Genomic DNA, 26,482 nt, shown 5'->3' with positions numbered 1-26,482 from the left:
GCGGGGGCGCCGCGGAGAGCGGAGGGCGCGGGGCTGCGGAGCGCCGAGCGGAGGGCGCGGGACCCTGCACGCCGCCCGCGGGCCCATGTGAGCGCCATGCGGCGCCGCGCAGCCCGGGGACCCGGCCCGCCGCCCCCGCCGCCCCCAGGGCCCGGGCTCCGGCCGCTGCCGCTGCCGCTGCTGCTGCTGCTGGCGCTGGGGACCCGCGAGGGCTGCGCCGCGCCCGCGTCCGCGCCGCGCGCCGAGGACCTCAGCCTGGGAGTGGTGAGCGCGCGGCCGAGGGCGCGGGGCCGGGACGGGCGCGGAGCTCCTGGGCCGGAGTCGGGGGTCCCCGCGGGCCGGGTGGCGGGGACCGGGGAGACCCCAGCAGTGCGCGTCGGCGTCGCGCGGGAGCCCGGGCGCCCTGGACCCATTTCCTGGGTGGGGAGACTGAGGCTGGGGCGCGGGCTGAGCGGCCGGGCGAGCGCACGCGAGTCCTAGGGAGGCGCCGGCTGCTGTCCCGGCTCCGTGCGCTCGGAGCGCGCCGCAGCCTCAGGAGCCCGTGGAGTTTGTGAGGGGGTCGCCCACCCGGAGCCCGGGTCCCTGGCTTGCAGCAGCCCCAGAGCAGCCAGGGTGGGCGAGAGCAGGCATCGCGGCCGCTCCGTGCCCTGCGCGCTGCGTGCGTTCCGGGTGGGAGTGGTGGGGGCAGGAGCACGCACCTACAAAGCCAGGAAGGGCAGGGGCTGCGGAGTGGGGGCGTCCCGAAAGCCTTGAGCCTCTGAGTTTGCTCGGTTGAGGGTGTTGGGGGCACAGGGAAGCCGGCCCCCAGCTCACCACTGGGCAAGGACCTGGCCTCCAGCCTCCTTCCCCTCCACCCCAGGTCGGCCAGGCTGGCCCTGCCTGGCCCTGGTACAGTACTGAGCCAGGGGCGCGGGGGGAGCCTTCCTCACCCCACACCTGGCCGCTGTCCGCAGCTCAGCTTGGGAACCCTGCCTGGGGGCAGCGACGTGGCCTCTTCCCACAGCCCCCTCCCCTGTTCCGCAGCCGGGACTTGCTGGGTTCAGCGGTTCCTTCTGAGGCTCCTCACCGCTGCCTTCACTGCACTCTTACCCAGGGAGTCGGGCCAGGAGCCGAGGCCTCCCTGCCCCGCACAAGTGTTCGGCCCGGCCCTCGTCCGCGGACAGTCTCCCAGTGGGGTCCTGACAGGGCCCCTCGCCCAGCGCAGTGGACATTCAGGAGCTCCAAAACCTTGGGGTCCAAGCAAGTCAGCGCAGGTGGATTTCGGGCAGTCGAGGCATTTGGAGGGGCCACTTGGGTGGCACCCGCAGCCCCTGTGGTTGGCAGGACTTGGCCAGGGGGTCTGGATGGGAAGCCGGTTTGGCCACCGTTTGCCCCAGGCCCCGAAGCCATCTGGGAGGGTGCTGGCCACTGTCCCTGCTGCCCGCGCCCAGATGCCTGCAGGTCCCCACAGTGACTTCCTTCCAGCCAGGCAGCCTGTGAACTTGGGGTGCCTCCCCACCTCCTCAAGACCCGTTTGTAGCTGGGGATCTCCCAGATCCCCCACTGAGAAGCACACCCTGGGGACACGGTGTTTCCAGCTCTGGAGGGAGGTGAACCCAGGCCGGCCTTCCGGGTCCAAGGGTGCTGCAGAAGGGACTGGACCAATGCCAAGGGAAGACTCCAGGTGGTGCCCACACACTCAGGAGGATGGACCCCGGCCGAGCCATGTTGGCTGGTGGTGCCCACACACTCAGGAGGATGGACCCCGGCCGAGCCATGTTGGCTGGTCAGACCCAGTGCGGTTTGGAAGTTTCTTGCCACCCACCTGCCCGCCTGCTCGGAAAGAGTGGGTCAGGCGCCCTCCTCTAGGCTGGAACTTGCGCCTCGGTCTCTCCTGCACTCTGGGAGTCACCCGCCCCGCACCCTGTAACAGCACCGAGCGGAGGATGTGGCTCCCCTGCCTGGCCGGGGGCAGTGAGTGGGCCCCGGTGTCCAGCCGGAGAGGGAGGACTCTGCAGGCAGCCCCCTGCCTGGACTGCCTGGAGCCCCCTCCGGGTCCCGCCCGGCCTGGCCTGGCACAGAGCCTCCGTCCTGCCTCAGCCTCCTGCTCACACTGGCGGTGCGGGGCGGCCTCTGCTGGCCCTCGGGGGAACCGCGGGCCGAGCTCAGGCCCGGGGCGGGCGGCTTCTCCTCGGGGAGGGATGGGGAGGCCGGGATCTGGGCGGGAGGGGGGACTCCTCCACCGCCCCCTCTCCAGAGGGGCTCCCGGAGCTGACTGATATTCAGGTCTGGGCGCCAGGGAGGAGAAGGGCTCCTTTGTCTCAGGGACCCGCTCCTGCAGACAGAGCTGCACCCAACAGGGCTGGAGCCGCGGCTGGAGGGGAGGGAGGGCCCGCCCCAGAGCGCCCCCCATTAGCACGTGAACAAGGCCGGGATTCAGACTACTGGGCGGCGGGAGCCGGGCTTTCAGGAGCCCTCGGTGGGAACAAAAGAGCGCACTGTCCCCCCGGGGGTCCTCAGCAGGGCTGTGCGTCCTTGTGGGCCTGAGTTTTTTGTCTTCCTGTGTTTTGAGTACAACATACACCGAGCAGCCCAGGGTCTCCCCAGGCGTCTGCCTTCCCCGCCCCGGGTCCTGAGCACGGAGGGGACGCGGTTTTCGGTGACTTATTTTGCACAGTGGCACCGTGCTGCCCGTGGGCCATGCCATCTCCGCTTCACACGCTATCTGGAGTGTCTGTGCCGGAGCCACTGTCTATTCACCTGGTTCAGCCAGGCTGGCCTGCAGCCTGGTTCTGGCCGGAACTTCCCGGACTTGCCGGGAGAGTGTCTTGGGTTCTGGGTCCTGGGTGGCAGTTGTGTGGTGGCAGATTTTGACAAACTGTGCTCTAAAGTTTCTGTTCCATTTCTCCTCTCAGCATCACAGCCTGTGGCTGTCATCGCCGCCCCCACGGCACAGTGGCAGCTCCCTTGATCTTCTGCACGAGGTGGGGCGGGGCGGGGGCGGGGTATTGCTGAGGTTGTGGGATGCTGGGCCAGATGGCACCAGGTGGCAGCTGCCCTCCATATCCTGGCCTCTGCCGGTGGCCTCTGGGTTCCTGGCCCTCAGGACCTTGTCATCGCCCTGGCTGGGGCCAGGGTGTCCCCTGCAGCTGCTCCCAGAGCTTCAGGCGAGCACCCCCAGCCAAAACCAAGACAGGCAGGAAGGTTAGACCACGGCCTGATTTCGCTGTGAGAGAAGTCTGAGTGTCCCTTGCTCTGCGATCCCCTTCTGACAGCCATCTTCATGGCTCCAGAGATGTTTCTATTGGACGTGGGCTGTGCGACCCGACTGTCAGGCCTCAGTCTCCCTGTCTGTACAATGGGGTCAGTGAGGACAGGCTGCCATAAGATCAGCGGAGGTGCTTCCGATGGCTCAGGGACAGGAAGGGGGAAGGCTGGAGAGGATCTTAGCGGGGGACGGGAAGGGGGAAGGCTGGACAGGATCTTGGGGGGACGGGAAGGGGGAAGGCTGGAGAGGATCTGGGGGGGACGGGAAGGGGGAAGGCCGGAGAGGATCTGGGGGGATGGGAAGGGGGAAGGCTGGACAGGATCTTGGGGGGACGGGAAGGGGGAAGGCTGGAGAGGATCTGGGGGGGAAGGGAAGGGGGAAGTCCGGAGAGGATCTGGGGGGACGGTAAGGGGGAAGGCTGGAGAGGATCTGGGGGGACGGGAAGGGGGAAGGCTGGAGAGGATCTGGGGGGACGGCAGGGTGTTCCCTGACACACTGTCTTCCTGGGGGTTCCAGGGGCACTTTGCGCATGCGTGAGTTTGCCTCCTTGTTGGCAGCAGATCCAGTGGGACGCTTGCCCTGGCTGTGGACGCAGGGTGGGTGTCAGACGCATGCAGGATGGCACTTCTGTCATGCAGTGGCTGTGAGCCTCCTGGGCACCCGCCTCTGGGATTTGGGCCCTCCTGGGCACCGTCTGGGTGGGACAGGATGGCAGGGACAGGACAGGGTGGTCTGGGCAGGGTGTGGAGCCCGGCTTCCCCTGTGGACCCTGCAGTAATAGGCAAGTCCCCTCCTCATGTCGGCCCCAAGGGCTCCATGTGACCTGGCCCACCTCCTTCTCCGTCCCGCCCCTTGACTCTGTCCCACTGGCTCCTCTGCACTGTGCGTTTCCCTGCCTAAGGGCCTTTGCACTTGCTGTCCCCACCACCGTGAGCACGTGAGCACCGCCCCACGCATCACCTGGACAGCTCCTTCCGTGTCCCCCCGGGATGTTCCCCGAGCACCCATTTCATCAGCCCTGCAGCCCGTCCCTCACCCCCGCCTAGCGTGGTGGTCACACGTGGAGGCCCTGTAGCCAGCAGCCTGGGCTGTGTGACTGAGGATAGATGTCCCAACTCCCTGTGCCTCGGTGTCCTCGCCAGCAGCCTGGGCTGTGTGGCTGAGGATAGATGTCCCAACTCCCTGTGCCTCGGTGTCCTCGCCAGCAGCCTGGGCTGTGTGACTGAGGATAGATGTCTGAACTCCCTGTGCCTCAGTGTCCTCATCTGTAAACTGGGAGTAATAAGAGCACCCGCTTCATAAGGTTAGCCCTCCGTCGTCTGTGAGCACCTGCCAGGCACCCTCCAGCAGGGACCACCCCAGCCTCGCCGTGCCTGAGGGACGTGGCACCCGTGACGTGGCATGGTTGGGCAGTGCTGGTAATTGTTGGCTGTTAGGGTCGAGTAGAGCAGTTCTTACTATTCAGGACGTAAAGACCACCTGAGACTCATGTATGTGTTCAGGTGTTTGCTATTTATCCTCCTCACAATCCCATCCTCCCCTGTGGGCAGTGGGATGGGGTCCCATGGTCTCGGCCTCTCCCCAGTTGCTCAGACAGACAGACTCAGGAGATCTGGCAGTGTCCCTGGGGAAGAGGCTGGAGCAAGGGGGTCACTCCAACCGAGGGTCAGCCCCCAGAGGAGGCTGGTGCAGGGGAACCCCGCATGGCCAAGTGGGTCAGACATGGTTGCTGGGACCAGACCACGGCTCCATCACTGACTGTGTGCTATGTGACCGTGAACAGGTTGTCCACACTCTCTGAGCCTTAGTTTTCTCATCTGTAAAATGGGGCTGATGACACCTGCTCTCCCCACCCCCAGGCCCCGTGCAGGTTGGGTCACAGATGAGTATGGAGGTCGGGCCCAGGCACCACCCCCATGGCACAACAGGGCCACAGATGCACCCGCCAGCCAGGGTGCCCTGGGCGGGAGAAGCTGTTACAACCAATCAGTGCAACCCAGAGCCTGAGGACAGTGGCTGCACTCCAGAAACAACTCCGTAAAAACCATAAACTCCCTAAAAACCGTCAAAGGGAATTCTGTGCTGTGTGCATTACGCCCCCTCGAGGCTGGAAACAGATACGCGTTGTGTCTGACAACAGGCATGGCTGAACGGTCAATCGGAGTGGGCCTGGGCGTCTGCATCAGAGTCAGGGGCTGCGGGAGCCCACTTCCTGCTGGTGCCCCTGGGCAGGGCTCTGCCTCTGGCCTCTGTGTCCCCATCTTTGGTAATGGCCCAGCCCATGGGAAGAGCAGGAGAGCGGCCGCCTCTCCTAAGCAGCTCCAGAATCTATCATCAGCCAGGGGGCGGTGCGGTGGGTTGGGCGCCCTAGAGCTCCCGGCGGCCCCTCCCGCCTCCTCCCTCCTCCCGGCACCCCCTCCCCTTCCCCAGTGGCCTTCTGGAAGGTTCACCCTGCTGCTGCTGCAGCACCCGCCCGCCACGGCCTCCGTTGCCCTGGAGACAGCGGTCTCCGTGGCGACAGCAGAGGGAGGACCAGGCAGCGGGTGGGCGTGGAGGGGGGCAGGTAGCAGGTTTCCAGGATCAGACGCCCCCCCGCCTGCGTGGGATCCACAGGCTCTGTAGGTACTGGGGGCAGGAGGTGGGGAGGAGGACACCCGGAGGGTGGGGTCTGGGCCCCCACCCCAGTAGCCATCACACAGCAGGCATCCCCCTACCCGCTGTGGGTGGGAGTGGGTCAGGGTAGAGGCCTGGGGCGGGGAGGAGGGGCAGGGAGGGGCCGCCACATTTGCCCTGAAGTGCTGGCTCGGGGGTCTTTGCTCCAGGACCATGCTCCGGGCCTGGTTAACCCCTCCTCCCCTTAGCTAACAAGCCCGCCTTGCCGCCACCGCCACCCTATTACCTGGGTGGACATTTTCAAGCCCTAGCCGGGAATCGGCCACCCCTCCCAGATGGACCTGAGCTGCCTGGTGAGCTGCTTGCCGCCTCTTCGCTGCAGGCTCAGGCCTCCCCACAGCTGCGCCTCTGCCCCCGCTGGGAGCACAGGACGGGTCAGGGCTGGGCAAGGGCACCTGGTGGGCTTAGGAGGTCCCTGGGGCAGGTGGCCACTTCTACCTGTGTCTACCCGAAGGCTGGCGGCTCCCAAACCTGCAAGGCTTGTTCTGTCGGGGTGCTCCTGGCAAACTAGGAAGTAGTTCCCACCCTCCCACTCCAGCCCCCCAGACGGCCCCTCCAAGGATGCCTAGCCTGAGATTGGGGGCACAGCCCCCTGAGCACAAACTCGTGTTAGGTAGGAGGCACCCACCAGCCCTGCCCCACAGACCCACCACCCCCCCAAGATTCCACAGCATTGTATGCTCAAATTCCAGTGCCCCTGGGGCCACGGTGACAGTGCCTGTTGACTGTGGGCAGGGCTCCCTGTCCCGGGCTGGCCCCGGAGCAGACTGGCTGCTCACACCTGCAGCCAAACCACCTGCTTCCAAAGTTGGGCAACATTCCGCAGCCACTGGGTGTGCTGCCTGCCAGGCCCAGCTCCACTTTCTTGAAATGCATGTGGCTCTGTGGCTGCCCAGCTCCCCAGGGACCAGAGGGAGGGGTGCTCCAACCCGCTGCCATGAACCCCACAGAGTAAATGGGCTGCTTAGTGCAGCCACCAGCTGTTACCCCACTTATATATAGGAAGGCTGGGGGCTGGGTTGTCCTCCCAAGGGGTCTCAGCACCCACTGGCCCAACCTCGGCAGCAGCTGGCCTGGGTGGGAAAAGCACCTGCCTGTATGGACCCTTCCCTGGTGAGGGGGCAGGGAGTCATCATCCAGTATCATAGACGGTGTGAGGAAACTCCAGAGGGCTTCCTGGAGAAGGTGACAGGCTATTGTAACCATGAGGCACAGTGGCCCTGTTGAGCTGTGATCTTAACAAAGGACTAAGAAGTGCACGTATTTAATGCAGAATGTGCTGATGGGCATCTCTAGCACCTAGAGCGGTGACTGGCCATGGGACACCCTCAGTAAACCCTGTGGGTGCACGGTAGTGTGGGGTCGGACACTCAGGTCCAAAGATCCCCACACCCTGTCAGTAAACCCTGCGGGTGCACGGTAGTGTGAGGCCGGACGCTCAGGGCCAGAGATCCCACACGCTGTCAGTAAACCCTGTGGGTGCACGGTAGTGTGGGGCCGGACGCTCAGGGCCAGAGATCCCACACCCTGTCAGTAAACCCTGCGGGTGCACGGTAGTGTGAGGCCGGACGCTCAGGGCCAGAAATCCCACACGCTGTCAGTAAACCCTGTGGGTGCACGGTAGTGTGGGGTCGGACACTCAGGTCCAAAGATCCCCACACCCTGTCAGTAAACCCTGTGGGTGCACGGTAGTGTGGGGTCGGACACTCAGGTCCAAAGATCCCCACACCCTGTCAGTAAACCCTGTGGGTGCACGGTAGTGTGGGGCCGGACGCTCGGGGCCAGAGATCCCACACCCTGTCAGTAAACCCTGCGGGTGCACGGTAGTGTGAGGCCGGACGCTCAGGGCCAAAGATTCCCACACCCTGGAGGTTGGGGTGGAAGTGGGAAGCCAGCCCATCAAGGCCAAGGCTGTCACCCTCAAGGCTCCTCCAGAGAAGCTGCCCTCCCCAGTCCTGAATGCCCACTTTGATGTCCTGTCATGCCTATAGCCTTGGAGGGGCCCCCGAACCCGAGGGCTTTCCAGGCTCCCCCAGTTCTTACACACTCTTGGCTTCCCCTCGGGGCTGAGGGACTGGGCTAGGTCAGTAGGGTTTGGAGAGGGGTAAAGGCACAGAGGGAAGGCCCCGGGAAGGGCTCAGTGGTTCCTGGAAGGGGGATCTCGGGGTGTGCAGATCCCATGCAGTGTCTTGTACAGCCCCTCCTGGCCAGCAGGGCCTGTTGCTGATGCCGCTGGGACTCCCAGGTGGGTGGTGCCTGGCTCCTCTGAGCACTGCCTGCTGGTGGGCAGGAGGGTTGACCAGGACCACCCCGTCACCAGCTCCTGCAGACCAGAACCCGGGGTCCCAGCAGGTGGCATAAATGAGTCACAAGCATTTTCTTTTTTCTTTTTTTTTTTTTTTTTTTTGAGACGGAGTCTCGCTCTGTCGCCCAGGCTGGAGTGCAGTGGCCGGATCTCAGCTCACTGCAAGCTCCGCCTCCCGGGTTCACGCCATTCTCCTGCTTCAGCCTCCCAAGTAGCTGGGACTACAGGCACCTGCCATCTCGCCCGGCTAGTTTTTTGTATTTTTTAGTAGAGACGGGGTTTCACCGTGTTAGCCAGAATGGTCTCGATCTCCTGACCTCGTGATCCGCCCATCTCGGCCTCCCAAAGTGCTGGGATTACAGGCTTGAGCCACTGCACCTGGCTCTTTTTTCTTTTTTTTAAGGATTTCTTTAAAAAGTTATTTTTTTTTTTTCATTTGTGCAGTTTTTTTTAGGTTAAGCCACATGAAACTACTAGTATTTATTTTAAATCAGAGAAATGGTTAAAAATGGGTGCTTTCATATGGTTTGGCCAATGAATCCATGAGAGGTGGTAAATAATAGTGATTCACAGGCCGGGTGCGGTGGCTCAAGCCTGTAATCCCAGCACTTTGGGAGGCCGAGGTGGGCGGATCACGAGGTCAGGAGATCGAGACCATCCTGGCTAACACGGTGAAACCCCGTCTCTACTAAAAAATACAAAAAACCAGCTGGGCGAGGTGGCGGGCACCTGTAGTCCCAGCTACTCAGGAGGCTGAGGCAGGAGAATGGCGTAAACCCGGGAGGTGGAGCTTGCAGTGAGCTGAGATCGCGACACTGCACTCCAGCCTGGGCGACAGAGCAAGACTCCGTCTCAAAAAAAAAAAAAAAAAATAGTGATTCCCAAGCATTTTCTAAATGCCCACCAGAGGAAAAAAAAAAAAAAAAGACAGGTCTGCAGGCAGGGCAGAGCCCCCAGCACGTCACCCCTGGCTTGTACCTTTCTGAAGCCCGCCTCACCCGTGCTGTGGTTCCCTGGGCTGGCAAGTGTCCACAGGGCGGAGCCGGAGCTTCATGGCAGCCTGCAAGTGGGCACAGGTGCCATTTGGTGGTTGAAGAAACTGAAGCTAGGGGTGGAGGTAGCCCCCACAGATGGCATCCAGGCCCCCCTATCCCCAGGTCCCCACAATGGCGTCCAGGTGCCATTCAGGCCCCCCTGTCCCTGGGGCCCCTCCAGGGTAGCAGAGGTGACTGGGGTATGGGGCCAGGGCTTGATTTGTGCCCAGGTTAAAGGGCTGCCCCCATTCCTGCTCCTGCTCAGCTCCAGTGTGGGTAGCCTCCCACTCACCCCAGTAGGCCCTTCAGAGCAGAGCTGTCCCCTATGCCAGGTGCTGGTGTGAATGTTTTCCACATCCTGGCTCACGTCCTCACCACCAGCCTGCCAAAGACTCTGATGAAGGAGCACAGAGGGGTGGACTGCCTTGCCCCAGGCACACAGCAGGGAGGTGGCTGAGTGGGATTTGAACCTGGGCAGCCTGGCTAGAACCTGGTTTTTGTTTCTGAGACAGTCTCGCTCTGTTGCTGTCACAGTCTCCAACTCCTGGGCTCAAGCGATCCTCCTGCCTCAGCCTCCCAAAGCACTGGGATCTCAGGCATGAGCCACTGCGCTGGTCAAACCTGGGCTCTTATCTCCCCCATGAATGTACAGCATGGCCCAATTCTAAGACACCTTAACCTGGTGTCTGAGCCACTGCCTTTCTCAGCTGGGGTCCCAGACCTTAGGTCCTAGACTGCTCTGTCACAAGTCGGCTGAGAGCCTGCGTTTGACACTGGCCACATTTAAGAGCCTTTTGAAGGTTCCCTAGCATTTTGCAGTCTCAGGAGGCGTGGGGTGGGGCAGGGTTGCCATGAGTGGTTGCACAGGTTGTGCACTGCACAAGCTCACGTCATCTAAGGGACATCAGGTTTGTTTGTCTGTTTGTTTGTTTATTTTATTTTGAGACGGAGTCTCGCTCTGTAGCCCGGGCTGGAGTGCAGTCCGGATCTCAGCTCACTGCAAGCTCTGCCTCCCGGGTTTACGCCATTCTCCTGCCTCAGCCTCCCGAGTAACTGGGACTACAGGCGCCCGCCACATCGCCTGGCTAGTTTTTTTGTATTTTTTTAGTAGAGACAGGGTTTCACCGTGTTAGCCAGGATGGTCTCGATCTCCTGACCTCGTGATCCACCCATCTTGGCCTCCCAAAGTGCTGGGATTACAGGCTTGAGCCACCGCACCCGGCCTATTTATTTATTTTTTAGATGGAGTCTTGCTCTGTTGCCCGGCTGGAGTGCAGTGGCACTATCTCGGCTCACTGCAAGCTCCGCCTCCCGGGTCCAAGTCATTCTCCTGCCTCAGCGTCCCAAGTAGCTGGGACTACAGGCACCCACCACCACCCGGCTACTTTTTTGTGTTTTTAGTAGAGATGGGGTTTCATGGTGTTAGCCAGGATGGTCTCGATCTCCTGACCTCGTGATCCGCCGACCTCGGTCTCCCAAAGTGCTGGGATTACAGGTGTGAGCCACCGCGCCCAGCCAGAGACATCAGGTTTATTAAGACACTTTTCCAGCAGCTGCCCAGGGAAGAGACGAGGTGCCTTGTGGGCAGATAGGGGTCTGGGGTGGTGATCAGGGCTGGGAGGGACCTGCCCCGAAACAGTGGTGGCCCGTGGCAGGCTTCTCGTTGGGTAGGACCGGGCCCTTTATTGCACCCCCTCACCCTGCTCTCTGTCCTCAGGAGTGGCTAAGCAGGTTCGGTTACCTGCCCCCGGCTGACCCCACAACAGGGCAGCTGCAGACGCAAGAGGAGCTGTCTAAGGCCATCACAGCCATGCAGCAGTTTGGCGGCCTGGAAGCCACCGGCATCCTGGGTCAGTTCTCCAGGGGGCAGCGGGAGCGCTGTGGCCCCTGTCAGGTCTGCACCAGTCGGCCATGCCCCCTCTGATCAGACACAGCCAACCTTATGCTTGAATGATCCTGGGTCCTGGCCTGGGGTAGCTTGGGGCCTGGGGCTGGTCCCCCGAAGATGGGGGGAGGAGGGGGCAACTCAGAGGCTAGTGCCAGAGTCAGGGCTCCCGCCCTTGGGGGTGCTCGGGATCCTAGGGTGGGGAGTGAACTGGGCTAGGCTCTGAGCTCCATGCACTCCTGCAGACGAGGCCACCCTGGCCCTGATGAGAACCCCACGCTGCTCCCTGCCGGACCTCCCGGTCCTGACTCAGGCTCGCAGGAGACGCCAGGCTCCAGCCCCAACCAAGTGGAACAAGAGGAACCTGTCGTGGAGGTGGGTGCGTGGCCAGGGTGAGGAGTGGGGCCCCCGTGTCTCCGTGTCTGGGCCTGCTGTAGGTATCCACAGATGGGGAGACTTCAGACAGCAGCAGGAGCTCTCTCCCCGCTCTGGAGGCCAGGAGTCCATGCAAAGGAGTGAGCAGGATGGTGCCCTGGGGAGGTAGAGGGAACATCTGTCCAGGGCTCTATCCAGCTGTGCAGCTGCTGGCAGCCCTCGGTGGAATCGCCAGCTCTGCCTCTACCCTGCCCTGTCTGTGCGCTGCCTCTTCTCCCATGTCTCCAGGACGCTCCTTGGATTTAGGGCCCAACCTAAGCCAGTGTGACCTCATGTCAACGCCTCATGACATCCAAAAAGACCCTATTTCTCTTTTTTTTTTTTTTGAGACAGAGTCTCACTTTGTCACCCAGGCTGAAGGGCAGTGGCACAATCACAGCTCACTGTACCCTGACCTCCTGGGCTCAAGCAGTCCTCCTGCCTCAGCCTCCCGAGTAGCTGGGACTACAAATGCATATGACCACACCCAGCTAATTTTTTTCTTTTTTTTTTTTTGACACAGAGTCTCGCTCTTTCACCCAGGCTGGAGGGCAGTGGTGCAGTCTTGGCTCACTACAACCTCTGCCTCCTGGGTTCAAGCAGTTCTCCTGCCTCAGCCTCCCACGTAGGTGGGATTACAGGCACGAGTCACCACGTCCGACTAATTTTTTGTATTTTTAGTAGAGACAGGGCCAGACATGGTGGCTCACGCCTGTAATCCTGGCACTTAGGGAGGCCAAGGCGGGCAGATCATATGAGGTCAACAGTTCGAGACCAGCCTGGCCAACATGGTGAGACCCCATCTCTACTAAAAATACAAAAATTAGCTGGGTGTGGTGATGTGTGCCTGTAATCCCAGCTGTTCGGGAGGCTGAGGCAGGAGAATCACTTGAACCTGGGAGGTGGAGGCTGCAGTGAGCCAAGACTGTGCCACTGCACGCCAGCCTGGAGACATAGTGAGACTCTGTCTTAAAAAAATAAAATAGTAAAGACAGGGTTTCACCATGTTGACCAGGCTGGTCTTAAACTCTTGAGCTCAAGCAGTCCGCCCACCCTGGCCTCCCAAAGTGCTGGGGTTACAAGTGTGAGCCACCACACCCAGCCAACCTTATTTACAGGTCACAGTCTAGGTTCCGGGTGGACGTGAATTTGGCGAAACACCGTGTGACCCACACACCTTCTGCTGACCCCGGGGTCAAAACTGGCTCAGAGAGGCCCTGGCTAGTGTGAGAGCTGGTGACCAGAGAGAGCCCCTTTGGCAGGCAGCAGGGGGCTGGGGCAGACGGGATGCACCGCTGAGAGCCCTGGGGCTGATGGCTGCACGTGGGATCTGACGTTTGCCTGTGGCCTGGGGGTCTCAGCCTGCCTGGGCTCTCATTTCCTCCCTCCCTCGTCCACCCTGGGTCAACCCCTGGGACCTCCATGGGTGCGTCGGATGACTCCTGGCGTGGGGAGAAAGGCGGAAGATGGGGGAGACCCTCGTAGCGGCACCCCCGGCTGAGGAGAGGCGTTCAGGGAACCTCGGCCTGGGGCACGTGGCCTGTTCTCCGTGACTCTGGGCTGACCCCTGCCTGCAGGGTCCGGACGTTCCCACGGGACTCGCCACTTGGGCGGGACACGGTGCGTGCGCTCATGTACTACGCCCTCAAGGTCTGGAGCGACATTGCGCCCCTGAACTTCCACGAGGTGGCGGGCAGTGCCGCCGACATCCAGATCGACTTCTCCAAGGCCGACCACAACGATGGCTACCCCTTCGACGGCCCCGGCGGCACCGTGGCCCACGCCTTCTTCCCCGGCGACCACCACACTGCCGGGGACACCCACTTTGATGACGACGAGGCCTGGACCTTCCGCTCCTCGGGTGCGTCTGGGGCAGCCCTCGGGGCGGAGTCAGGAGCCCCAGCGGCCTGTGAGGCCAGGGAGCAGCCATGGTCCCCCATCCCCAACCCTGCGGCCAAAAACACACACAGCAGCTGAGCGCGGTTGGGCGTTTCCCGCTAGGCCGACCTCACAGCGTCTGTGGCCGGGCTGGCCTTGCTGGGTGCTGGCCTGTCGGGCGGGGACACGGCGGCTGAACCGAGCTTGTCCTCATCGCATTCTCAACACCCGAGGGAGGGAGCAGGAGGAGGCCTGCGCGGCCTCTGTGGCCGCGGCTCTGTCACTCCCGCTAAGTCCCGTTGTCTGCAGAAGTCACGGCTCTGCAGAGGCCGTTCCAACCCCTGGACTGTGGCCTCGGGGACCATGCAGTCCTGGGAGCCCAGGCCCGTCGCGTGGGGCCAGGGGGGCCATGCCCACAGCATCGAGCCTCGGGTCATCCGGCTGACACCGGGCTCCATGTAACCCAGGGCCCAGGCACAAGGTGTTATCTGTGTGGCCTTGTGCAGAAAAGGTTATCAGCCCCTCCATGAATGGTACAAAGACCCCAGGCCTGAGAAGCCCAGCAGGCCCCACAGAGCCCCCAGGGGACTTGCGTTAATTCCCAGTAACCCTGCAGAATCCATCTGGCGTAGCGGGCACCATGGACACCCCAGCCTGGGCCCACCCTGACCCCATAGCATGGCGGGGCCTGCTGGTCCCTCCCCACAGGGACAGGGCCCTTCCTGCCCTTGGTTCACATGGCTCCCTTTGTCACCAGATGCCCACGGGATGGACCTGTTTGCGGTGGCTGTCCACGAGTTTGGCCATGCCATCGGCTTGAGCCATGTGGCTGCCACACACTCCATCATGCGGCCATACTACCAGGGCCCGGTTGGTGACCCGCTGCGCTACGGGCTCCCCTATGAGGACAGGGTGCGCGTCTGGCAGCTGTACGGTGAGTGTCTCCCCGAAGCCAGACACAGGGCCCTGGAAGAGGGGTCAGAGATCCCAGACACCCTGAGCAGGCCCCCAGGAGGGTTTGCTCTCCCCGCTGTTTCCCTCCACATATGGTGCTGTGCCAGCTGGGACACTCCGGCCTGTCCACAGAGCCCGTCCCTGATGTCCCCAGAGCCCCTGGGTCAGAATTCCACCTCTGTGCCCCAGACACTGATGGAAGTTACGATAGGCGGGGTTGATGGTATCCCAGGCCTGTGCAAATCACATTTCATGTCTTAAATCATCTGATTTTTGTGGCCATATAAGGTAGGACTACTGTCCCCACTTTACAGATGAGAAAACTGAGGCACCCAGAGGTATGTAGATTGCCCGGGAAACCCAAGAGTAGCCGAGTCAGGCCCCAGGGACCCCTCTGCTGGGTTCACATTAGGAAGTGAGGCAGAGCCCCCGTCCTGGGAGCTGGTGCCCCGGGGAGACAGCACACGTGCCTCAGAGGCCGAGGCGGTCACCTCACTTATACCCAGCCCCAGCTCCCCCGACACCGCCCACCACACCCTGCAGTAGTGCTGTCCCCGCCGCCCGGACCCCTCCCGGCCTCAGCATCGTCCTTGCCACTTCACATGCTCTGACATCCATGCGTCGTTTCCGTTGTAGTAAAATTCACATCCCATACAATTTGCCTGTTTGGCCGGGCGTGGCGGCTCACACCTGTAATCCCAGCACTTGAGGAGTGCGAGGCGGGTGGATCACTTGAGATCAGGAGTTTGAGACCATCCTGACCAACATGGTGAAACTCCGTCTGTACTAAAAATACAAAATTAGCCGGATATGGTGGTAGGTGCCTGTAATCCCAGCTACTCAGGAGGCTGAGGCAGGAGAATCACTTGAACCCGGGAGGCAGAAGTTGCAGTGAGCCGAGATCGCACCACTGCCCTCCAGCATGGGTGATAGAGTGAGACTGCCTGAGAAAAAAAAAAAGAAAGAGAGAAATTCACCATTTCAACGTGTATACTTCCATGAGTTCAGGACATTCACAAGGTTGTGCAGACGCCACCTCTATCTGGTTCCAGAACTTTTCTTCACCCACTACCACCAAAGGAGACCCGATACCCATCCCATCGCCCCAGGCAACCACTGACCTCCTTTCTGTCTCCACAGATTGGTCTCTAATGCAGCCGTGCAACCTTTTGTGTCTGGCTTTTTTTTTTTTTTTTTTTTTTTTTAAGAGAGGGGGTCTCACCATGTGGCCCAGGCTTGTCTTAAACTCTTGGGCTCAAGTGATTCTCCTGACTCAGCCTCCCGAGCAGCTGGGACTATAAGCATGCACTACCACATCTGGCTAATTTTTAAATTTTTTGTAGAAATGGAGTCTCACCATGTTGCCCAGCTGTTCTCAAACTCCTGGGCTCAAGTGATTCTCTTGCCCTGGCCTCTGAAAGTGCTGGGAATACAAGCATGAACCACTGTGCCCGGCCTGGCTTCTTTCACTGAGCATACCATGTTCCAGGTTCGCCCTGTGGTGGTGTGGATCTGAGCATAGCGCGTTCCAGGTTCGCCCCGTGGCGGCATGGATCTGAGCATAGCGTGTTCCAGGTTCGCCTCATGGTCTTGTGCATCTGAACATAGCGTGTTACAGGTTTGCCCCGTGGTCTTGTGGATCTGAGCGTAGCGTGTTCCAGGTTCGCCCCATGGCAGCGTGGATCTGAGCATAGCGTGTTCCACGTTCGCCCCGTGGTCTTGTGGATCTGAGCGTAGCGTGTTCCAGGTTCGCCCCATGGTGGTGTGGATCTGAGCATAGCGTGTTCCAGGTTCACCCCATGGTGGGGTGAGCATAGCATGTTCCAGGTTTGCCCCCTGGCGGCGTGGATCTGAGCATAGCATGTTCCAGGTTCGCCCTGTGGTGGCGTGGATCTGAGCATAGCGCGCTCCAGGTTCTCCCCATGGCGGTGTGGATCTGAGCATAGCATGTTCCAGGTTCGCCCCGTGGCCGTGTGGATCTGAGCATAGCATGTTCCAGGTTCGCCCTGTGGTAGTGTGGATCTGAGCATAGCGTGTTCCAGGTTTGTCCCGTGGCGGCGTGGATCTGAGCATAACGTGTTCCAGGTTCGCCCTGTGGTAGTGTGGATCTGAGCAAAGCGTGTTCCAGGTTCGCCCCGTCGTGGCTTGGATCTGAGCATAGCGTGTTCCAGGTTCACCCCGTGGTGGCATGGATCTGAGCATAGCATGTTCCAGGTTCACCCCATGGTGGTGTAAACATAACGTGTTCCAGGTTCGCCCCAGTGGCGGCGTGGATCTGAGCATAGCGTGTTTCAGGTTTGCTGCGTGGTAGCGTGGATCTGAGCATAGCGTGTTCCAAGTTTGCCCTGTGGTCTTGTGGATCTGAGCATAGCGTGTTCCAGGTTCGCCCCATGGCAGCGTGGATCTGAGCATAGCATGTTGCAGGTTCACCCCATGGTGGTGTAAACATAAGCGTGTTCCAGGTTCACCCCATGGTGGCGTGGATCTGAGCATAGCATGTTCCAGGTTCACCCCATGATGGTGTGAGCATAGCGTGTTCCAGGTTCACCCCGTGGCGGTGTGGATCTGAGCATAGCGTGTTCCAGGTTCACCCTGTGGTAGCATGGTTCTGACCTGGATTTCTTCTCATGGCTGACTAGTTTTGTCATCATGCAGCCTTGGCAGGCACTGGGTTGCTGCCCCTGTTGGCTGCGGTGAACAGTGCTGTGAAGGCTAGTGTACGAGCTCCTGTGGGAACGCCTGTCTTCAGCTCTTTAGGGTGTACACCGGGGTGGAATTGCAGGGCATTGCTCACACACTGAGTGTTTAACTCGGCGAGGGGTCTGACTCCCACCTCGACGTCCGCTCTGGGGGCGGCAGTCTCGCTGATTGCAGCGGTGCCCCACAGAGCCTGTCTGCTGAGCGCCCTTGGTTTCATCCCTGGGATTCAGAGGGGCAGGGGGGATGTGGGAGGAGGCGGGCATCTGGGGTTTGAGGCCGTCCTCCTCCTTGTCTCCCATAGGTGTGCGGGAGTCTGTGTCTCCCACGGCGCAGCCCGAGGAGCCTCCCCTGCTGCCAGAGCCCCCAGACAACCGGTCCAGCATCCCGTAAGCCCTGGGCCCATGGTCACCACCCACTGGGGTCTGTCTATCCTCATCCCCATCCCAGGCAACATTTGCCCCAAATCGTGGCTCGGAGTCCTGGAAAATGAACAGCTGTGTGGCTGAATGAGCCCCCAGTGACATTTTGTCTTTTCTTTTTTTTTTTTTTTTTTGAGACGGAGTCTCGCTCTGTCTCCCAGGCTGGAGTGCAGTGGCCGGATCTCAGCTCACTGCAAGCTCCGCCTCCCGGGTTTACACCATTCTCCTGCCTCAGCCTCCGGAGTAGCTGGGACTACAGGCGCCCGCCACCTCGCCTGGCTAGTTTTTTTTTTTTTTTGTATTTTTAGTAGAGATGGGGTTTCACCGTGTTAGCCAGGATGGTCTCGATCTCCTGACCTCGTGATCCGCCCGTCTCGGCCTCCCAAAGTGCTGGGATTACAGGCTTGAACCTACCACGCCCGGCCTCCATTTTGTCTTTTCTTAAACCCCTTCTAATACCAGCCCTGCCCTGCCAGGGGCCCCACACAGAAATGACAACTTCAAACAAGGTTTCCTCTCCCCCTCATCCGTGTCAGCTGCTGCCACTGTGACTAGCGGCCCAGCTTGATGAACGTTTCATCAAGCCCATGGATTCCCAGTGTCAGGAAGTCAGACGGGGCCCGCGAGTGTCTGGCCTGTGCCCCCAGTGGCAGAGACGTTCACTGCCTGGGCTCACATCTGGGGCTAGGGCTGGGCCCAACTGGGACGGCCATTGGGGCTGCTCCACGAGGCATGACCCTCCCACGGCAACTGGATTCTGAGTGAAGTTGTCCTGAGAGCTGGTGTTGCCAGAGGCCGGTAGAAGCCGTGACCTTGTGTCACCCAGCCTCGGATGTCACGTGTGACCCTACCGGTGAAAGCTGCGAAGGAGCCAGGCTCTGTGTTGCGAGTTATCTCTCGGTGGACATGCACCTTGTCCCTGATCTTCTGTTGTTACAGCCATGTGGCTGTGAACACGCTTCTTGTAGGACCGAGTTCTAGGCCTGGGCTTGGGGTCCTGTGGCGTGGGTGTTTGGCACTAGGCCCTGGGTGCCACACCAGTCTCCACCCTGCGGTCCTGCCCTCCCCGCAGTTCCTGGCGCTCCGTGTGCTCTGAGCGTAGATCCTGCTTCCCGCCCCCCAGTGAAGCGGTGGACAGGCACCCCCGTTTTAATTCGCCTTTCTCTTCAAGAGCAGACCCCCAGGCAGGGATCGGGGCTCCCCACAAGGATGCCTGTCCCACGCTGCTCAGGCCCCGCCTCCCAGCCCACCTGGCTCTCTCCCCGCAGGCCCAGGAAGGACGTGCCCCACAGATGCAGCACTCACTTCGACGCGGTGGCCCAGATCCGGGGTGAAGCTTTCTTCTTCAAAGGTACCCCCAGGGTCCCCATGGCGGTGGGCAGAGAGGCATGGCCCACTGTGGGTGCAGACCCTCTCTGCAGCCCGGCCCTCTCCCTGTCTCCCTGTGTCCCCAGGCAAGTACTTCTGGCGGCTGACTCGGGACCGGCACCTGGTGTCCCTGCAGCCGGCACAGATGCACCGCTTCTGGCGGGGCCTGCCGCTGCACCTGGACAGCGTGGACGCCGTGTACGAGCGCACCAGCGACCACAAGATCGTCTTCTTCAAAGGTGGGTGGGCCTCCTCCCCGCACTCTGGGCCTCCCTGGGCCCTCTGCCCGCCTCACAGAGGGGGTCCAGCCTGCATCCCGCTGCGTGTAAGCCCCACGTCTACCCAGAGGCTGGTCAAGCACAGAGTGGCTGGTTTGCTTGTGCACTCAGCAGGCATATACTGAGCACCTACTGTATGCCCCATCCTGAGGTAGCCACTGCAGGCACACAGAGCGTGAAATGATGGAAAGCCTTGCTGTCGTTCTAGTCGGGGTACAGTCCACCCACAAGTCAGGAGGAGCTGATTGTGGTCAGAAATGAAGGGCAGGCTGGGCGCGGTGGCTCACGCCTGTAATCCCAGCACTTTGGGAGGCTGAGGCGGGCAGATCACGAGGTCAGGAGATTGAGACCATTCTGGCTAAGATGGTGAGACCCCGTCTCTACTAAAAAATATAAAAAATTAGCCAGGCATAGTGGCAGGCGCCTGTAGTCCCAGCTACTCAGGAGGCTGAGGCAGGAGAATCGCTTGAACCCGGGAGGCGGAGCTTGCAGTGAGCCGAGATCGCACCACTGCGCTCCGGCCTGGGCGACAGAGCGAGACTCCGTCTCAAAAAAGAAAGAAAGAAATGAAGGGCAATGGGAAAAGGTCTCCTTAAGGAGATGCTGTACAAGCGGAAACTAGGGAACGGTGTTCCAGCCCAGGGAACGGCCGTGCAAGGCAGGAGGAGTCCTGCTGGATCCCAAGAACCTCAAAGACGGGGCTGCAGCTGGAGCACCGGGGCCTGGAGGAGGCTCGCAACAGAAGCACGAGGGGCCAGGCTGCCGGGGCCGGGCTGCCTCTTCCCGGTCGGCCCCTTTGCCCACCGTTCCAGGAACGACCTCGTGGTGGTGTTGCAGGAAGCACTCCTCTTGCCTTCAAGTCTCCATGAAGGGCAGGAAAAGGAGACAGGAGCAGGGGCAGGCAGGGGTGGCAGTGTTGCAGTACAGAGGCCCCCATGCTGGGCTGAAACAGCCGGAGTTGCCCTCACTGTCTGGAGGTCACAAGTCTGAAATCAAGGGGTAGGCAGGGTGGGTCTCCTCTGGAGGCTGTCCCAGGCCTCTCCCACGTCCAGTGTCGCCCTTAGCCACGTCCCTCCTGCCACCGCCGCTGGCTTCACACCAGGCTGTCTCCTCTGTCTCCGCGTCTTCTCTTATAAGGAAGCCAGGCCTTGATTCAGGTCCCCTAATCTCGTTTGTTTTTCATGGTTTTTTTTGTTTTTGTTTTTGTTTTTGTTTTTTGCAGACAGAGTCTCACTCTGTTGCCCAGGCTGGAGTGCAGTGATGTGATCTCGGCTCACTGCAACCTACACCTCTCGGGTTGCAATTCTCCTGCCTCAGCCTCCCAAGTAGCTGGGATTACAGGTGCCCACCACCATGCCTGGCTAATTTTTGTATTTTTAGTGGAGACAGGGTTTCACCATGTTGGCCAGGCTGGTCTCGAACTCCTGACTTCAGGTGATCCACCCGCCTCGGTGTCCCAAAGTGCTGGGATTACAGATGTGAGCCACTGTGCCCGGCCTGCCTAATCCCATCTTAACTCATCTTAACTCATCTTAACTAACACAGCTGCAAAGACCCCCTTTCCAAGTAAGGTCACGTCTTAAGATTCTGGGTGGATGTGAGTTTGGGGTACGTCATTCAATCCAGTGTGGCAGCCACTCGCACAGTCACAGGTGGGACCCTGTTTCCTGGTGGAGGTAAAGGGTGTTCTGCGTGTCTCCAGGGGAACCGCTTCCTGTCGCTCCATCGCCTGCCCAGCCCTTAGCATTTGACTCGGTCGCCCCCGTCACTTGGGAGCCCTCAGGTGACTGTTCCTGGAGGCCTGGTCCCTCCTGAAGGGACAGAGACTGCAGATACCTGGGGGGCTGCGGCAGGAGGACCGCTTGAGCCAGGAGATCAAAGCTGCACTGCACTGCAGCCTGGGCAACAGAGCAAGACCTTGTCTGAAAAAAAAAAAAGTCCCCAAAGACAGTACCTGGACTAAAAAAGAAAAACGAAAAAAAAAAAAAAGAATGACTTGCAAACGTCATGACACATTGCTCCTCACCTCCCCCAGGTGACCTTGAGGAAGGTCCCAGGGCGCCCCGTAGAGCCTTCCTGAGCAGGGTCCTGTCACGTGCGGCTCCCCTGCCTTGCATGGGTTAGAAGTATTCAGGCCGCTTCCCCCAGGTGGAACTGTCTGGTCTGGCGTCTCCTCCGGATCAGGTTCTGGTTTGGCACATCTGGCAGGCATATCACCGAGGGCATGTGTTCTGAGCCCCGAGCCGCCCTGCCTGGTGCTGTTCGCTGTGGTCACCTGGATGTGTGTCTGCAGGTTTCTCTTGAGAACGTGTGGGTCTCTTGCCACCGCCTGTCCCACCCCTGCGTCCCCTCTGTCCCCTGCACCCCCTGCCGCTGCCTGGTTTCGTAACAGGCGCACCTGTCCTGGTTCCTACTCAGCCGTAGCAGGGCAGGGCCCATTGGTCATCCCGTCATCTCCTTAATACCTCCTCTGCTTACAGACATCACAGCCCTTTCCAGTCTCCAGCACTGGACTTTTTTTGGTCATTTTATATTATTTTTATTTTTAAATTTTATTTTACTTTACTTTTTTGAGACAGAGTCTCACTCTGTCGCCCAGGCTGCAGTACAGTGGCATGATCTCGACTTACTGCAGCCTCGACCTCCCAGGTTCAAGCAGTTCTCTTGCTTTAGGCTCCTGAGTAGCTGAGACTACAGGCACTCACCACCGTGCCTAGCAGATTTTTTGTGTTTTTGGTAGAGACGGGGTTTTACCATGTTGGTCAGACTGGTCTCGAAATCCTGACCTCAGGTGATCCACCCACCTTGGCCTCCCAGAGTGCTGGGATTACAGGCGTGAGCCACCGCGCCCAGCCCTGTTTTTTTGGTCGTTTTGAATTGTGGATGTGGTAAATACAATTTACCATTTTAACCATTTTTAAGTGCACAGCTCAGTGGCATGAAGCACATTCACGTTGCTGTGCAGCCGTCACCTGCGTCGTCCTCCCGTCCAGAAGATTCCTTTTTTTTTTTTTTTTTTTTTGAGACGGAGTGTCGCTCTGTCGCCCAGGCTGGAGTGTAGTGGCCGGATCTCAGCTCACTGCAAGCTCCGCCTCCCGGGTTCCCGCCATTCTCCTGCCTCAGCCTCCCGAGTAGCTGGGACTACAGGCGCCGCCACCTCACCCGGCTAGTTTTTAGTATTTTTTAGTAGAGACGGGGTTTCACCGTGTTAGCCAGGATGGTCTCGATCTCCTGACCTTGTGATCCGCCCGTCTCGGCCTCCCAAAGTGCTGGGATTACAGGCTTGAGCCACCGTGCCCGGCCCCCGTCCGGAAGATTTCCAACTTCCCAAACAAAACGCTGCCCCCGTGAAACACACATGCCCCTCCCCTCCCCTGCGCACCCCCGCTCCGCTTGCTGTCCCATGGCTCTGAGTGCTCCAGGGACCCCATGTCAGTGGGACGGACAGGATCTGCCCTTCTGTGCCTGGCTCATGTCACTCAGCGGAAGGTCCTCGGGGCTCATGTACGCGGTGGCATGTGGCAGGACTTCCTTCCTGGCTAAGGCTGAGCGTCGTTCCGTGGCATGGACGGACTGCATCTCATTTGCCTGCTCACTTGGGTTTCTTCTACTCTGGGTTCCTGTGAAGGACACTGCTGTGAGCATGAGTGTGCAAACGTCTCTCCAAGACCCTGCTTTCAGTTCTTTTGGATTTATACCCAGAAGCGGGAATGCTGGATCATGTGGTAATTCTATTTTTGATGTTTTGGGGAGCCTACATCCTGTCTCCCGCAGCGGCTGCACGATTTCACACACCCCCGGCAGCGCCCAGGCTCCGCCATCCCCACATCCTCCCGACACGTGTGACTTTCCATGTACTTGACAGTGGGGGTGAGGGGGCGTCTCATGGTGGTTTTAAGGGCGTTTCTCTAGTGACGTTGACCATCTTCAGGTGCTCAATGCCATCTGTATTTCTGGTTTTTTTTTTGTTTTGTTTTTTTCTTGAGACGGAGTCTCGCTGTGTCACCCAGGCTGGAGTGCAATGACGCGATCTCAGCTCACTGCAAGCTCCGCCTCCCGGGTTCCCGCCATTCTCCCGCCTCAGCCTCCGAGTAGCTGGGACTACAGGCGCCCACCACCGCGCCCGGCTAGTTTTTTGTATTTTTAGTAGAGACGGGGTTTCACCGTATTAGCCAGGAGGGTCTCGATCTCCTGACCTCGTGATCCACCCGCCTCGGCCTCCCAAAGTGCTGGGATTACAGGCTTGAGCCACCGCGCCCGGCCGCCATCTGTATTTCTTAGGAGAAATGTGTATTTAACGCAGGGCGTGGTGGCTCACGCCTGTCATCCCAGCACTTTGGGAGGAAGGCGGGCAAATCAGCTGACATCAGGAGTTCGAGACCAGCCTGGCCAACATGGTGAAACCCCATCTCTACTAAAAATACAAAAATTAGCCAGGTGTGGTGGTGGGTGCCTGTAGTCCTCAGCTGCTCAGGAGGCTGAGGCAGGAGAATCACTTGAACCCAGGAGATGGAGGTTGCAGTGAGCTGAGATCGCACCATTGCACTCCAGCCTGAGACAAGAGCGAGCCTGTCTCAAAGGAAAAAAAAAAAAAGACTCACACAGTTAGGCCTTGAAGGAGGTCCTTTCTGGTCTTTTCGGTGAAGATGTTCTAGCCCCTTGTGCAGAAAGAGTGGTCGGCCAGGTGCAGTGGCTCGCACTGGTGATCCCAGCACTTCAGGAGGCTGAGAAGGGAGGATTGTTTGAACCCAGGAGTTTGAGACCAGCCTGGGCAATGTAACAAGATTATTTAAAAAAAAAAAAAAGGCTGGGCACAGTGACTCACGCCTATAATCCCAGCACTTTGGGAGTCTGAGGCAGGCGGATCACCTGAGGTCAAGAGTCCACCACCAGCCTGGCCAACATGTGAAACCCCGTCTGTACTAAAAATACAAAAATTAGCTGGGTATGGTGGTGCATGCCTGTAATCCCAGCTACTCAGGAGTCTGAGGCACAAGAATCGCTTGAACCCAGGGCAAAGGTTGCAGTGAACTGAGATCAAGCCACCGCCCTCCAGTCTGGGTGACTGAGTGAGACTCCATCTCAAAAAAACATAGTAATAATAGAATGGCCCGTCGTGGGCTGCAGTTTAGCCGAAGTCGTCGTTTCCATCGATAAAGGGGTGGCCGGCAGTGTCCGCAGGCTGGATGGGACGGCCCGGGCTGGGCACAGTAGGTGCTCGCTGCATATCCATGTGACTGCTGTGATGTGGGCTGATTACACTGTGGCCGCTGTCCCATCAGGCCCGGGTGAGGGGCCAGGACAAGGGCGGCCGACGCAGGGGAGAAGGAAAGGCTGGAGCCCCCTGCCCTTCGGGGTGGGGCCGAGCCCCGGCCCACAGCTGTTTCTCTCGCCCCCAGGAGACAGGTACTGGGTGTTCAAGGACAATAACGTAGAGGAAGGATACCCGCGCCCCGTCTCCGACTTCAGCCTCCCGCCTGGTGGGATCGATGCTGCCTTCTCCTGGGCCCACAATGACAGGACTTATTTCTTTAAGGACCAGCTGTACTGGCGCTACGATGACCACACGAGGCGCATGGACCCCGGCTACCCCGCCCAGAGTCCCCTGTGGAGGGGTGTCCCCAGCACGCTGGACGACGCCATGCGCTGGTCCGACGGTGAGTGCTGGCTGTGGGGACGGGCCATGCAGCCTCAGTTTCCCCACCAGGAGATGGAGATCATGACAGGCAGCCAAGAGGTTCCCTGAAAGGAGGACGGCTCCAGTCGGTGTGGGCTCTGAGGGTCCCAGCCCCTCGCCTTGAGCTGCCGACCCTGCAGGGGTCCCAAGTCACTCCCCGAAGGCCTGTGAGCTGCACTTGGTTGCCCTGCCCTCAGCACTCACTCGCCCCTGCTGCTCCCCCAGCCACGCTGCCATCCCCTCGCCTGGGCACACTTTCCTGAGATGTCCATGCAACCCCTCCCTCACCGACCCCAGCCCTGCCAAACGCCCTCCTGGGCATCACCCCGTGCTCCCTGCCATGTCCCACAGTGTAGGAAAAACCTCCCCACAGGGTCAGCTCCAGGGACGGCAGCATCTTCTGTTTTGTTTTCAATGCTGCATCCCCATCACCTGGAACAGCCCTGCACAGAGTGGGCCCTCGATAACTATCCAGTAAGGGAAAGAGACTCGGAGGGTCTCCTGGTCCATCCCCTGCCCCAGTGGACTCCTCCAGAGCTTCCCAGGCCCGTGACCCTGCCTGCAGAGCCGCCGCAGCTGAGCAGATGCTGACGCTGTCTCAGATACGATCTGGGTGCCCCCTGCCGTCTAGCTCGAGCTGCCCCTCACCAGCCACCTGGCCCGACCCCCACTGCAGTCCAGCGCAAGCCCCCTGCTGTCTGGCCCCACCCAAGCCCCTCCCACTGCAGCCCTCCCTGAGCTCAGCACTTCCTTCTCTTCTCAGGTGCCTCTTACTTCTTCCGTGGCCAGGAATACTGGAAGGTGCTGGATGGCGAGCTAGAGGCAGCACCTGGATACCCGCAGTCCACAGCCCGGGACTGGCTGGTGTGTGGAGACTCACAGGCTGACGGCTCTGCAGCCGCAGGCATCGATGGGGCGGAGGGGCCCCGTGCCCTTCCGGGACAACATGACCAGAGCCGCTCGGAGGACGGCTACGAGGTCTGCTCATGCACCTCCCAGGCCTCCTCTCTTCCGGGGACCCCGGGCCCGCTGGTGGCCACCACCACGCTGCTGCTACTGCTGCTGCTGCCACTGTCACCAGGCGCCCTGTGGACAGCAGCCCAGGCCCTGGCGCTATGACGCACAGCACAGGCCCATGAGAGGACAGAGGCGGTGGGACAGCCTGGCCACAGAGGGCAAGGACTGCGCCAGAGTCCCTGGGGGAGGTGCTGGCGCGGGATGAGGACAGGCCACCCTGGCGCTGGAAGGCCAGCAGAGGGCACTGCCCACCAGGGCTGGGTAGACTCAGGCAGCTGGGACGGAGCTGTCCAGTAGCAAGTGACTGCGTGACTGGCAAGCCAAGAGGTGGCCGCTCCAGAGGGGTGCCCAGTCAGGCCACACCAGCCACCAGCCTCCCCCAGCCCTGGAGGGAGCATCCCGGGCTGGGGGCCTTCCTCTGTCTGTGCCGGCGCTGCCAACCCTACCCACACGGCTGCCTGGTGCTCCCGCCAGCCCGCCGGGCCTCCGTCCCCAGGTCCCCAGTGGGGCAGCCCTCCCCACAGACGAGCCCCCCCACACGGTGCCACAGCACGTCCCCCTTGTGACGCTTTCCAGACCAACACGACTTCTCCCTGCTTTGTAGCGGCTTGGCTGGGCTCCCTGGTGCTCCAG

General features: G+C 60.4%; 1 protein-coding gene across 1 annotated transcript; it reads left to right on the top strand.

Moving 5' to 3' along the window:
• On the top strand, positions 1–26,452 carry MMP17 (matrix metallopeptidase 17). The gene is made up of 10 exons (XM_030939910.1): positions 1–264; positions 10,977–11,109; positions 11,390–11,519; positions 13,136–13,419; positions 14,194–14,370; positions 17,392–17,476; positions 18,778–18,860; positions 18,964–19,116; positions 24,555–24,812; positions 25,596–26,452. The coding sequence occupies exons 1-10, from the start codon at positions 97–99 to the stop codon at positions 25,949–25,951; spliced, it is 1,827 nt and encodes a 608-aa protein (XP_030795770.1). The 5' UTR covers positions 1–96; the 3' UTR covers positions 25,952–26,452.
• Positions 26,453–26,482: the final 30 nt, after the last annotated feature.

The sequence above is a fragment of the Rhinopithecus roxellana genome, chromosome 10 (assembly GCF_007565055.1).
Source record: "Rhinopithecus roxellana isolate Shanxi Qingling chromosome 10, ASM756505v1, whole genome shotgun sequence".
Lineage (NCBI taxonomy): Eukaryota > Metazoa > Chordata > Mammalia > Primates > Cercopithecidae > Rhinopithecus > Rhinopithecus roxellana.
This window is presented reverse-complemented; position numbering and strand designations above follow the sequence as displayed.

Excerpts from the sequence above, each read along its gene's own strand:
- MMP17 (XM_030939910.1), top strand. The coding sequence starts at position 97 with ATGCGGCGCCGCGCAGCCCGGGGACCCGGCCCGCCGCCCCCGCCGCCC. Across the intron at positions 11,110-11,389 it reads GGAAGCCACCGGCATCCTGG|ACGAGGCCACCCTGGCCCTG; the intron begins GTCAGTTCTCCA and ends GCACTCCTGCAG. Across the intron at positions 14,371-17,391 it reads GCGCGTCTGGCAGCTGTACG|GTGTGCGGGAGTCTGTGTCT; the intron begins GTGAGTGTCTCC and ends TGTCTCCCATAG.